This window comes from Oncorhynchus nerka, linkage group LG11 (assembly GCF_034236695.1).
Source record: "Oncorhynchus nerka isolate Pitt River linkage group LG11, Oner_Uvic_2.0, whole genome shotgun sequence".
Taxonomy (NCBI): domain Eukaryota; kingdom Metazoa; phylum Chordata; class Actinopteri; order Salmoniformes; family Salmonidae; genus Oncorhynchus; species Oncorhynchus nerka.
Window position 1 is genome coordinate 66,770,981 of NC_088406.1, and position 11,743 is coordinate 66,782,723.

The 11,743-nt window shown below is 44.7% G+C and overlaps 2 protein-coding genes across 2 annotated transcripts; both read left to right on the top strand.

Annotated features, from left to right (window-relative positions):
• Positions 1-594: 594 nt before the first annotated feature.
• Positions 595-10,847, top strand: LOC115137554 (uncharacterized). The gene is made up of 7 exons (XM_065024829.1): positions 595-1,151; positions 2,885-3,015; positions 3,196-3,360; positions 5,474-5,626; positions 5,746-5,857; positions 5,999-6,120; positions 7,616-10,847. Exons 1-7 carry the CDS (start codon positions 875-877, stop codon positions 8,567-8,569), a joined length of 1,914 nt encoding a protein of 637 aa, XP_064880901.1. The 5' UTR covers positions 595-874; the 3' UTR covers positions 8,570-10,847.
• Positions 6,295-7,480, top strand: LOC135574073 (gastrula zinc finger protein XlCGF49.1-like). The gene is made up of 2 exons (XM_065024947.1): positions 6,295-6,384; positions 6,500-7,480. Exons 1-2 carry the CDS (start codon positions 6,295-6,297, stop codon positions 6,899-6,901), a joined length of 492 nt encoding a protein of 163 aa, XP_064881019.1. The 3' UTR covers positions 6,902-7,480.
• Positions 10,848-11,743: the final 896 nt, after the last annotated feature.

Below are 11,743 nucleotides of genomic sequence, written 5' to 3' on the forward strand. Positions count from 1 at the left end.
AGTTAAATAAAGTCCACCTGTGTGCAATCTAAGTGTCACACGATCTGACACATGATCTCAGTATATATACACCTGTTCTGAAAGGCCCCAGAGTCTGCAATACCACTAAGCAAGGGGCACCATGAAGACCAAGGAGCTCTCCAAACAGGTCAGGGACAAGGTTGTGGAGAAGTACAGATCAGCGTTGGGTTATAAAAAAATATATCAGAAACGTTGAACATCCCATGGAGCACCTATACATCATTATAAAAAATTGAAAGAATATGGCACCATGACAAACCTGCCAAGAGAAGGTCGCCCACCAAAACTCACAGACCAGGCAAGGATGGCACTAATCAGAGAGACAACAAAGACACCAAATATAACCCCGAAGGAGCTGCAAAGCTCCACAGCGGAGATTGGAGTATCTGTCCACAGGACCACTTTAAAGAGAATTATGTTCCACCCAGACTGTTCTCCTGGAGTAGGATCTGATAGGGCTAAAGTAGTGGGGATAGGGGTGGTTGGTTTTTGGGGTGTAGTGGTGTATATGTGTAGGGTTAGATGGTGGTGCGATTTACTTTTCACTTCCCTTTTTAACAACTCTTTTTTGTTACAAAAGTGTAATTCACACTCCGACCTGTGACAAGCAGCAATACGCAACACAGCGTCTCGTCTGCTGGAAAATCACACAAAGACGTGACCAAGAAGAATTTCCAAGTTTGCGTTTTTATTGTTGTTACTGAAACCTTTATTAACACCCTGTAACTCAAAATATGACTAATTTAACTGCACAGCGCCACATATTTACCCCATGTAGTGTTTAATTTGCGTTGGAGACAGGTTGATACATGTTATCTAGGTAACGCTAGTTAGCTGCTAACGTTAGCTAACAATGTCTAGCTGTATGGTTTTTCACACTCAAATAGCCTCCATCATGGAGGTGCTAGCGAATGCAGCCGTGGCAGAAATCTGTAAACTCGTAGACGACGACTATGCAGTGTTTCGTTTGGAAATAACTCAAAGCCAGAAAGAAAACATGGCATTGCGGAGGAAACTACTGGAAATGAAAGTGGCACGGGAGCGCGCAGAGAGGACAACGCGAGAGCGCGGCCTCGCCAGTCGTCCCAGTAGTGTCAAGATCCTCGATCGATACAGAGGAATGGCAAGAGGTACAGTACATTTAGCAGCAGGCCGAGACTTTGCGGCCCGTCCCCCTTTCCCCTCTGCACCCATAATTGGGTCTAGGATTTTGGGGGGGATAGTTCCCCAAATTATTTAGCTACAATGTGCAAATACACAATCATATTATAACCAGATTATTGTTTTACTGCATTTCTTATTATTTACTCAATGAAAACAATGTGATGCATGGAACATATAGTATATTGATAACTTATTGATATACTATTTATTTATGAGACATGTTTACCTTACATTCTTGCCAATTGTTGACAGTGACAATAGTGTACAGCCGTGGCCAAAAGTTTTGAGAATGACACAAATATTAATTTTCAGTCTGCTGTCTCAGTTTGTCTGATGGCAATTTGCATATACTCCAGAATGTCATGAAGAGTGATCAGATGAATTGCAATTAATTGCAAAGTCCCTCTTTGCCATGCAAATAAACTGAATCCCCCAAAAACATTTCCACTGCATTTCAGCCCTGCCACAAAAGGACCAGCTGACATCATGTCAGTGATTCTCTCGTTGACACAGGTGTGAGTGTTGACAAGGACAAGGTTGGAGATCACTCTGTCATGCTGACTGAGTTAAAATAACAGACCGGAAGCATCAAAAGGAGGGTGGTGCTTAGAATCATTGTTCTTCCTCTGTCAACTGTGGTTACCTGCAAGGAAACATGTGCTGTCATCATTGCTTTGCAGAAAAAGGGCTTCACAGGCAAGGATATTGCTGCCAGTAAGATTGCACCCAAATCAATCATTTATCGGATCTTCAAGGAGAGCAGTTCAATTGTTGTGAAGAAGGCTTCAGGGCACCCAAGAAAGTCTAACAAGCGCCAGGACTGTCTCCTAAAGTTGATTCAGCTGCAGGATCGGGTCACCACCAGTACAGAGCTTGCTCAGGAATGGCAGCAGGCAGGTGTGCGTGCATCTGCACGCACAGTGAGGCGAAGACTTTTGGAGGGCAGCAAAGAAGCCACTTTTCTCCAGGAAAAACATCAGGGACAGACTGATATTTAGCAAAAGGTACAGGGATTGGACTGCTGAGAACTGGAGTAAAGTAATTTTCTCTGATGAATCCCCTTTCAAATTGTTTGGGGTGTCCGGAAAAAAATGCTTGGTACCAACACATCCTCCAAGAGCAACTTCTCCCAACCATCCAGGAACAGTTTGGTGATGAACAATTCCTTTTCCAGCATGATGGAGCACCTTGCCATTAGGCAAAAGTGGCCTGGGGAACAAAATATCAATATTTTGTGTCCATGGCGAGGAAACTCCCCAGACCTTAATCCCATTGAGAACTTGTGGTCGTTCCTGAAGAGGCGGGTAGACAAACAAAAACCCACAAATTCTGACAAACTCCAAGCATTGATTATGCAAGAATGGGCTGCCATCAGTCAGTATGTTGCCCAGAAGATAATTGACAGCATGCCAGGGCGAATTGCATAGGTCTTGAAAAAGTAGGGTCAGCACTGCAAATATTGACTCTTTGCATCAACTTCATGTAATTGTCAATAAAAGCCTTTGACACTTATGAAATGCATGTAATTATACTTCAGTATTCCATAGTAACATCTGACAAAAATATCTAAAGACACTGAAGCAGCAAACTTTGAAAATGAATATTGGTGTCATTCTCAAAACTTTTGGCCACGACTGTACAATGTAGCCTTGAGCATTTACAGTATTTAACCTAACCACCACTTTCCCCCCACTCTCAGGTGAAGGACATCTCACTGGAGGCCACAGGAGCTTTGTGAAGCCAGCGGGACACAATACATGGAGAGATGACCAACCGATCACTGTTGATGAAGGGAGTGTAACCTCAACCCAGTACTTTATTGGGATCGAGGTTAGTGGTGCATAAAGAATGAGAGTTACTTTGTAAATCAAATGTGCCTGTTTATTTCAGTAGGGCTCCCCTCAGTTATTCACTTGCTGACATGTACAGTACATCCTCATTTACCTGTCATAGGGGAACTTGTGAGACTTCCCTACGAAGTACTGTTAATAACCCCTCTTATTGTGTCAGTCTGCAGATAAAGAGGCTGCAGGTCCTGGGGTCAAGCTGGAGAGGTTTGAAGGAGTGGAGGACCCACTGCACAACAGAGACATCCAGTCTGGAGCGCCCCCTGTAGCCAATGAGGACCCCACCACCACCCCAGTGCAGTCCAGGACACAATGCCTCATCACGGAGGTCAGTGGAACGCCGAACTCCATCCTCAAGTCAGAGTCAGACACCAAGACTTTAACTGTACACACAGGAGCTGACCACAGATCAAACCCAGAGAGACGCGGGTTTGGGAGACTGTGCTGTCCTCCTGCCCCCGGCTCAGAGTGTTTACCAGTGTTTCACCAAAGCCAGAGGACGGTTCATTCAAGTGGTCATGGTGACGCGTTCGACACTGGCGGTGATGATCCGTCTTGTTCTTACACTACAGAGATGGACCCTGGCAACATGCCCTTGGGTTTAGAGACACAGACTGATCTGTCTAGAGGGGACTGGAACCGGTACAGTAGTAGTGTATACTCTGAAGGGTGCCTAGATAAGAAAGGGGAGGGTCTGATTGTAGATGAAGTGACTGTGAAAGTGGAGGGTGACGTTCCTCCTACATGGAATGCAGATAGTCACCTAGGGGACGGAAACTCACAGGGCAGAGATTTATTTGATTACAGGGGAAATTTACAGACAAATCTAAATGTTGCCACCCACTCCCTTTTACACACGTTCAAGGATCACGACCCAGAGTCCACTTCGATGGGGCCTTCCGATTCACATAGCCTCGTCCTTTTCGATCAGGTATTGAACTCAAACGACACGACTAAAGCCCAGGTTCAGGGAGGGGGAGCCACATCAGGCAATAGTAAAGAAAAGAGGTTCCTCTGCATGTTCTGTAACAAAGGCTTCAGCTGCCCCCAGAAGGTGGAGATCCACCGGAGGGTCCACACAGGGGAGAAACCATTCAGCTGTCCCCAGTGTCACATGCGCTTCGCCCAGGCCTGCAGCCTGAAGAGGCACCAGAGGGTCCACACAGGGGAGAAGCCCTACAGCTGCCCCCAGTGTGAGAAGAGGTTCTCTCGCCAGCACCAGCTGAAGACGCACCTGAAGGTCCACACGGGAGAAAGGCCGTTTGCCTGTACGCACTGCGGGAAGAGGTTCTCAGAGAGGAGCTACCTCAGGATACACCAGCAGAAAAAACATTCCACTCTATAACATGAAAAGTAACCATTCCACTCGATAGCTTCTGATATTTAGATGATATTTAGATGAAACCCTGCATTAAAGACAAAGATTAATTTATTGTTGTCAGCAGAAAAGACCCACGGATTCATTTGGTATAACGAGAGTTACAGATTTCAGTGTTGAATATTCCTCAGTAGAATATTGCATCCAGACATTGTGTGATATATAATGCATATACAGTGGGGCAAAAAAGTATTTAGTCAGCCACCAATTGTGCAAGTTCTCCCACTTAAAAAGATGAGGCCTGTAATTTTCATCATAGGTACACTTCAACTATGACAGACAAAATGAGAAGAAAAAAAAATCATTTGCAAATAAATTCATTAAAAATACTACAATGTGATTTTCTGGATTTTTTTTTCTCATTTTGTCTGTCATAGTTGAAGTGTACCTATGATGAAAGTTACAGGCCTCATCTTTAAGTGGAAGAACTTGCACAATTGGTGGCTGACTAAATACTTTTTTGCCCCACTGTATAAGCCTACAAAGTCTGCTATATATTGTGTTTGTACTGTATATGATGTTCACAAATGCATATTTCACTGCTTCCATTCAATTACAATTTTTTTCCCAAGACACTTTTAATGAGAAAATGAATGCAGAATTTTTTTTTAAGACGTATGTGTGGTTTTCATATGGTATATTTCAAACTTGTTTATGGTTAATAAACACAAAATGGGACTTTTCATTATAAGACTTTCATTGAGACTCTCTTTAGTAAATCTGATCTCACCCTATTCTGCATACACCCGACAGCACTTCATAACCAATATACACTTACTAAATATACCTACAAATACCCACATAACTAACACCTACTGTACATCAAAATAGTTTAGTCAGGTTTGTCTGACTTTTGACTTATAGCTGACTCATATTTACCCACAACACATTTATGTCCACCATGATGGGTTTAACAACAATGAAGTCATTCTGTAACTACAGTACAGGACTCAAACGTAGTGGGGATGGGTAAATACTCCATGTTGAAATTGTGTTTATTATCTGTGTGTACATACCTGAGGGAGTGTATGTCTGTGTAATCTGTATCACCTGTCTCTTCCAGGAGGAGGAGGGTCCAGAGGTGCTGCTGGTGAAGGAGGAGGGTCTGGGGAAGCCTGAGGGGACCATGGTCATGGAGGACAACCAGACTACACCTCCTCCTGAACCCACAGAGGAACCAGCTGAGCAGCACAGGACCACACACAGTCTCACTGAGGTATGGATAAGGGCCAGGTCTTGATTAATTACTCATTGTCCAATCAGAAGATGCTCCATAGCAGGGTATTCAAATCAGATTTCTTGATCCAACATCCTCTCACTCTGTATCTCTTACAGTCAGTAGACATGGAGGATGGGAAGCCTGATCTGCTGCTGGTCAAAGAGGAGACAATAGAAGACAGACCAGAGAGCATTGACCTGCTGAGTGGACTAAAGATGGGGGAGCAAGGTAAGGGAGAAATACATATAGCCTACATACAGTAATAGATCTTCAATGGGAATAGTGATGCACCTGGCTATTATTGATGACAAAAAAATCCAGAGTTCTCTGCCATGTTTGTAAAGTCTATTTTCTAAACTCTTCCTGGAGGTGGTTGGCTGGAGGATAACAGAGGCGACTGGGAGGCCATATTGGATTACCATACGGGTGCAGCCAAGGGCCCAGGGGACAACATCACCGAGCAAGCCGGGACCAAAGGCAACATAGTGGAGGTCAGTGGATGGGACAGCGTCCTCAACTCTGGGCTGGGGAACAACACTGTTAACCACAACCAGAAACAGACTGACGAACACAAAACAACAACCAAACTTAGTCTCCATGACAACAGATTAGCTGAGAACAGGGCGAGGTGTAGATTTGGTCTGCAGAGACAGGGAGGTGTCCATATGCAGCGGAAGAGAACAGACACAGACTCGGCTAGCGATGCTCCATCCTGCTCCTATAGTTGTGATTCAGAGAGACTGATGGTGCCTCAGGTTAACCCCATAACAGGTGCTGCCTTCAGCCTGCCTTCTATAGGATCTATCAACTGGAACATGGACCCTGCAACAACACAGACACTCCCTGGCCTTCATCCTCCTCACACCTCAGACAAGCCCATTGACAAATTACAGTAGTAGTGCTATCAGCAAATATAGTGGCAAGGAGAAGCGCATCCTGTGTTCGTTCTGTGGGAAAGCCTTCAGTTTCCCCAAGCAGGTGGAGATCCACCAGAGGATGGACAAGGGGGAGAAACCATTCGGGTGCCACCTGTGCCGGGCCAGTTTACCAGACACATCCAACCTGAAGATGCACCAGAGGGTCCACACAGGGGAGAAATCCTACAGCTGCCCCCACTGTGAGAAGAGGTTCTCCCACCAGCACCATCTGAAGATCCACCTGAAGGTCCACAAGGGAGAGAGGCCGTTCGCCTGTACACACTGCAGGAAGAGGTTCTCAGAGAGGAGCTATCTCAGGATACACCAGCAGAAAATGCACACGGCCCATGTATAGTGACATGTAATATAGTATTAGTTAGTTTGTAATTAATTCTGTTGGTTTTGTATGTAGTAGGGAAGTGAGGAAATAATGTGTATGATGAGGCAGAGTAGATGATATGGTGATGGTGTCTGTAAAAATGCTTCACTGATGAAAAGTTAAAACCTTGTCCTGTTTGATGCTGTGGTTTATAGTGAAATACCAAGTGTCTTATTACATTTGTCCCTCAAAATATTTAAAAATGTATTCTATCAAAGTGAAGGTTCTAGATTTAACTGTATGACCATTTATTTTGTTGAACTGAATTACAGAATTGAGAGACAATTTTTTTAAATAATTGCAGCGACTGAGTTTCCCTTATCTCAGTGAAACAAAACATTATACATTTTTTTTAATCAACACATGTGGACATTATTTATATTTATGTATTTATAATACACTCCAATGGCTCCAAGTTCAAATCCCCGAGCTGACAAGGTACAAATCTGTCGTTCTGCCCCTGAACAGGCAGTTAACCCACTGTTCCTAGGCCGTCATTGAAAATAAGAATTTGTTCTTAACTGACTTGCCTAGTTAAATAAAGGTAAAATTAAAAAATGTAGGTACTTGAATCACAGTGTTTGATATGGGCTAGACTGTGGTAAACATTTTATAATGTCATATTTTTGTGTGTACCGCAAAGTTTCTTATGTAAAACGTTATACTTTTCTGTTCAATTTGTGTTTAAAGTCTGCAGTCCATGAGGACCTGCTGATATCCGGTGTTGCTGGCTGGAAATACTGGACCTCTGAGGTGGCTGGTCACAAACCATGGCCCCGGATCAGAACCATAGATCAGGGGCCATCACTCTTCCTTCCAGAGTCGGAACAAGGACCGAACCACGAGGGACAGAGACTCCACCACCACACAAAACACAACCAGTGGACAAGTGGACTGAACAACCTCAGTCCTGGTGGTCATCAGAGAGATAGAGGCTCCAGTCAGGGATCCAGTCTGCAGCCCAGACCCTTCTCTTCACAGTCTCAGTGCAGGGATGAAGCAGGGCCTGGGGCTGATAGAGATAGACCCTCCTGTTCCTATGATACAAACACCACAGTATCCACAATGAACAGAGCAGGTCACCCTGGGCTTCAGCCTTCACAGAGAGTGGTGGGAGACCCCCCTGGAGGTAGTCTATCAGGAAATCTGTCTTCTCCTTCAGAGTCTCCTCTAATACCTGGTGACTGGGTTCATAGAAAGCCTGGCCCTGGGTCTAGCCTTCCTCAGTTACCTCATGGTTACCCCACTAATACAGACAAGGTCAGGATGGGCGTTCACCACAAGAGGTACCTAGCCTATAACACAGCACACAATCCCAACAACACCCAAACAATGGCTAGAGGTCAAGGAGGGAGCTCAAAGACGAACCACCTGAGGGTGGTCGCTCCTGCTTCTACCTCCTCTGGTGTCATTGGGTCACAACGTGGGAGGCCGAGCGTTAGGACAGACGCTGACAAGCTTTACGCCTGCTCTACATGTGGGAAGCGCTTCGCTGAGGCAAACTATGTGAAGGAGCACCAGACCGTTCACACCAAGGAGAGGCCCTTCAAGTGCAAACTATGTTACAAGAGCTTCTCCTTCCGGAGTAGCCTTATCAGACATAGGAGTGTCCACAATATGGAGAAATCGGAGCAGTGTGGCTAGAGAGGGCTCCCGAGTGGCGCAGCGGTCTAAAGCACTGCATCTCAGTGCTAGAGGCATCACTACAGACCCTGGTTTGATTCCAGGCTCTATCACAACCGGCCGTGATTGGGAGGCCCATACGGCGGCGCACAATTGGCCGAGCGTCGTCCAGGTTAGGATTTGGCCGGGGTAGGCAGTCATTGTAAATAAGAATTTGTTCTTAACTGACTTGCCTAGTTAAATCAATAAAAATGTGACGATGTACACAGGGGACCATACTTTAGCTATCATGTGAAGTGACCTGGAGTAAGAGCAGTGGCATTCTGGAGGTGGGCAGAACGCCAGTGGGCAATTAGTATACTCACTTCTTAATCCCCACGATGCATATCAAAGTAGTGTAGTGGAGGTATACCCTGTGTCAATAAGGCTGATGGAACAGATCTAGAATGTTTATCTTACAATGTTGCTGAACTATTATTTTGTCACATTTTCGCAATGTGCACACAGTGTTAGGCCTATGCGCAAATGATTCATTTGATTTGAGAGGAATGGAAGATTTGATATAGGCCAATAGTTTTTTATATTTTCTGGGTCACGGTTTGGCTTTTTCAAGAGAGGCTTTATTACTGCCACTTTTCGTGAGTTTGGTACACATCCGGTGGATAGAGAGCCGTTTATTATGTTCAACATAGGAGGGCTAAGCACAGGAAGCAGCTCTTTCAGTAGTTTAGTTGGAATAGGGTCCAGTATGCAGCTTGAAGGTTTAGAGGCCATGATTATTTTCATCATTGTGTCAAGAGATATAGTACTAAAACACTTGAGTGTCTCTCTTGATCCTAGGTCCTGGCAGAGTTGTGCAGACTGAGCTTTGGAGGAATACGCAGATTTAAAGAGGAGTCCGTAATTTGCTTTCTAATGATCATGATATTTTCCTCAAAGAAGTTCATGAATTTATTACTGCTGAAGTGAAAGCCATCCTCACTTGGGGAATGCTGCTTTTTCAAAACATTTTTTCGGATTGTTCTTATTTTCCTCAATTAAATTGGAAAAATAGGATGATCGAGCAGCAGTGAGGGCTCTTCGATACTCCACGGTACTGTCTTTCCAAGCTAGTCGGAAGACTTCCAGTTCGGTGTGGCGCCATTTCCGTTCCAATTTTCTGGAAGCTTGCTTCAGAGCTCGAGTATTTTCTGTATACCAGGGAGCTAGTTTCTTATGACAAATGTTTCTAGTTTTTAAGGGTGCAACTGCATCTAGGTTATTGCGTAAGGTTAAATTGAGTTCCTCAGTTAGGTGGTTAACTGATTTTTGCCCTCTGATGTCCTTGGGTAGGCAGAGGGAGTCTGGAAGGGCATCAAGGAATCTTTGTGTTGTCTGAGAATTTATAGCACGACTTTTGATGCTCCTTGGTTGGGGTCTGAGCAGATTATTTGTTGTGATTGCAAACGTAATAAAATGGTTGCCCGATAGTCCAGGATTATGAGGAAAAACATTAAGATCCACAACATTTATTCCATGGGACAAAACTAGGTCCAGAGTATGACTGTGACAGTGAGTAGGTCCAGAGACATGTTGGACAAAACCCACTGAGTCGATGATGGCTCTGAAAGCCTTTTGGAGTGGGTCTGTGGACTTTTCCATGTGAATATTAAAATCACCAAAAATGTGAATATTATCTGCTGACTACAAGGTCCGATAGGAATTCAGGGAACTCAGTGAGGAACGCTGTATATGGCCCAGGAGGCCTGTAAAACAGTAGCTATAAAAAAAAAAAGTGATTGAGTAGGCTGCATAGATTTCACGACTAGAAGCTCCAAAGATGAAAATAAATAAATAAATTGAAATTGAAATTTGCTATCGTAAATGTTAGCAACACCTCTGCGGGATGCACGGGGGATATGGTCACTAGTGTAACCAGGTGGTGAGGCCTCATTTAACACAGTAAATTTATCAGGCTTAAGCCATGTTTCAGTCAGGCCAATCACATCAAGATTATGATCAGTGATTAGTTAATTGACTATAACTGCCTTTGAAGTGAGGGATCTAACATGAAGTAGCCCTATTTTGAGATGTGAGGTATCACGATCTCTTTCAATAATGGCAGGAATGGAGGAGGTCTTTATCCTAGTGAGATTGCTAAAGCGAACACCGCCATGTTTAGTTTTGCCCAACCTAAGTCGAAGCACAGACAGGTCTCAATGGGGATAGCTGAGCTGACTACACTGACTGTGCTAGTGGCAGACTCCACTAAACTGGCAGGCTGGCTAATAGCCTGATGCCTGGCCTACACCCTATTTCATTGTGGAGCAAGAGGAGTTATGTTGGTAGATAAGATAAGAGCACCCCTCCAGCTAGGATGGAGTCCGTCACTCCTCAGCAGGCCAGGCTTGGTCCTGTTTGTGGGTGAGTCCCAGAAAGAGGGCCAATTATCTACATATTATATCTTTTGGGAGGGGCAGGAAACAGTTTTCAACCAGTGATTGAGTTATGAGACTCTGCTGTGGAGCTCATCACTCCCCCTAACTGGTAGGGGGCCAGAGACAATTACTCAATGCCGACACATCTTTCTAGCTGATTTACACGCTGAAGCTATGTTGCGCTTGGTGACCTCTGACTGTTTCATCCTAACATCGTTGGTGCCGACGTGGATAACTATCTCTATACTCTCTACACTCGCCAGTTTTAGCTTTAGCCAGCACCATCTTCAGATTAGCCCGAACTTTGGTCGCCCTGTCCCCTGGTAAATAGCGTATGATCGCTGGGTGATTCTTTTGAAGTCTAATACTGCGGGTAATGGAGTCGCCAATGACTAGGGTTTTCAATTTGTCAGAGCTAATGGTGTGAGGCTTCGGCGTCTCAGACCCCGTAACGGGAGGAGTAGAGACAAGAGAAGACTCGGCCTCAGACACCGATTCGCTGCTTAATAGAGAAAACTAAATCCCTCAGCTTTTTACAGAAACAGGGGAGGGGATTTGTTTCAACTACTGATCGGCGCTTTGTTGTGTAATGTAATAAGCAGTAACATTACCTTATTTGGATTTCAAGCCGCGCGCAATTTCAAACACAGTTGCCCGGTTCCCCTCTTCATATAGCTTAGTCCCTTTGCCCGGTTCCCCGTGCCCCTCTGCACATGTGTTCAGATGTGTTACCCAGAATTGGGTGTTGGTCAGTTTTTGGATAGTATGCAATATTTCG

What these genes read in the sequence shown, in the direction of transcription:
- LOC115137554 (XM_065024829.1), top strand. Translation starts at nt 875, where the DNA reads ATGTCTAGCTGTATGGTTTTTCACACTCAAATAGCCTCCATCATGGAG. An exon ending in ATACAGAGGAATGGCAAGAG is followed by an intron (nt 1,152 to 2,884) that starts GTACAGTACATT and finishes CCCCACTCTCAG; the next exon opens with GTGAAGGACATCTCACTGGA. An exon ending in CCACACACAGTCTCACTGAG is followed by an intron (nt 5,627 to 5,745) that starts GTATGGATAAGG and finishes TATCTCTTACAG; the next exon opens with TCAGTAGACATGGAGGATGG.
- LOC135574073 (XM_065024947.1), top strand. Translation starts at nt 6,295, where the DNA reads ATGCAGCGGAAGAGAACAGACACAGACTCGGCTAGCGATGCTCCATCC. An exon ending in AGAGACTGATGGTGCCTCAG is followed by an intron (nt 6,385 to 6,499) that starts GTTAACCCCATA and finishes CTCACACCTCAG; the next exon opens with ACAAGCCCATTGACAAATTA.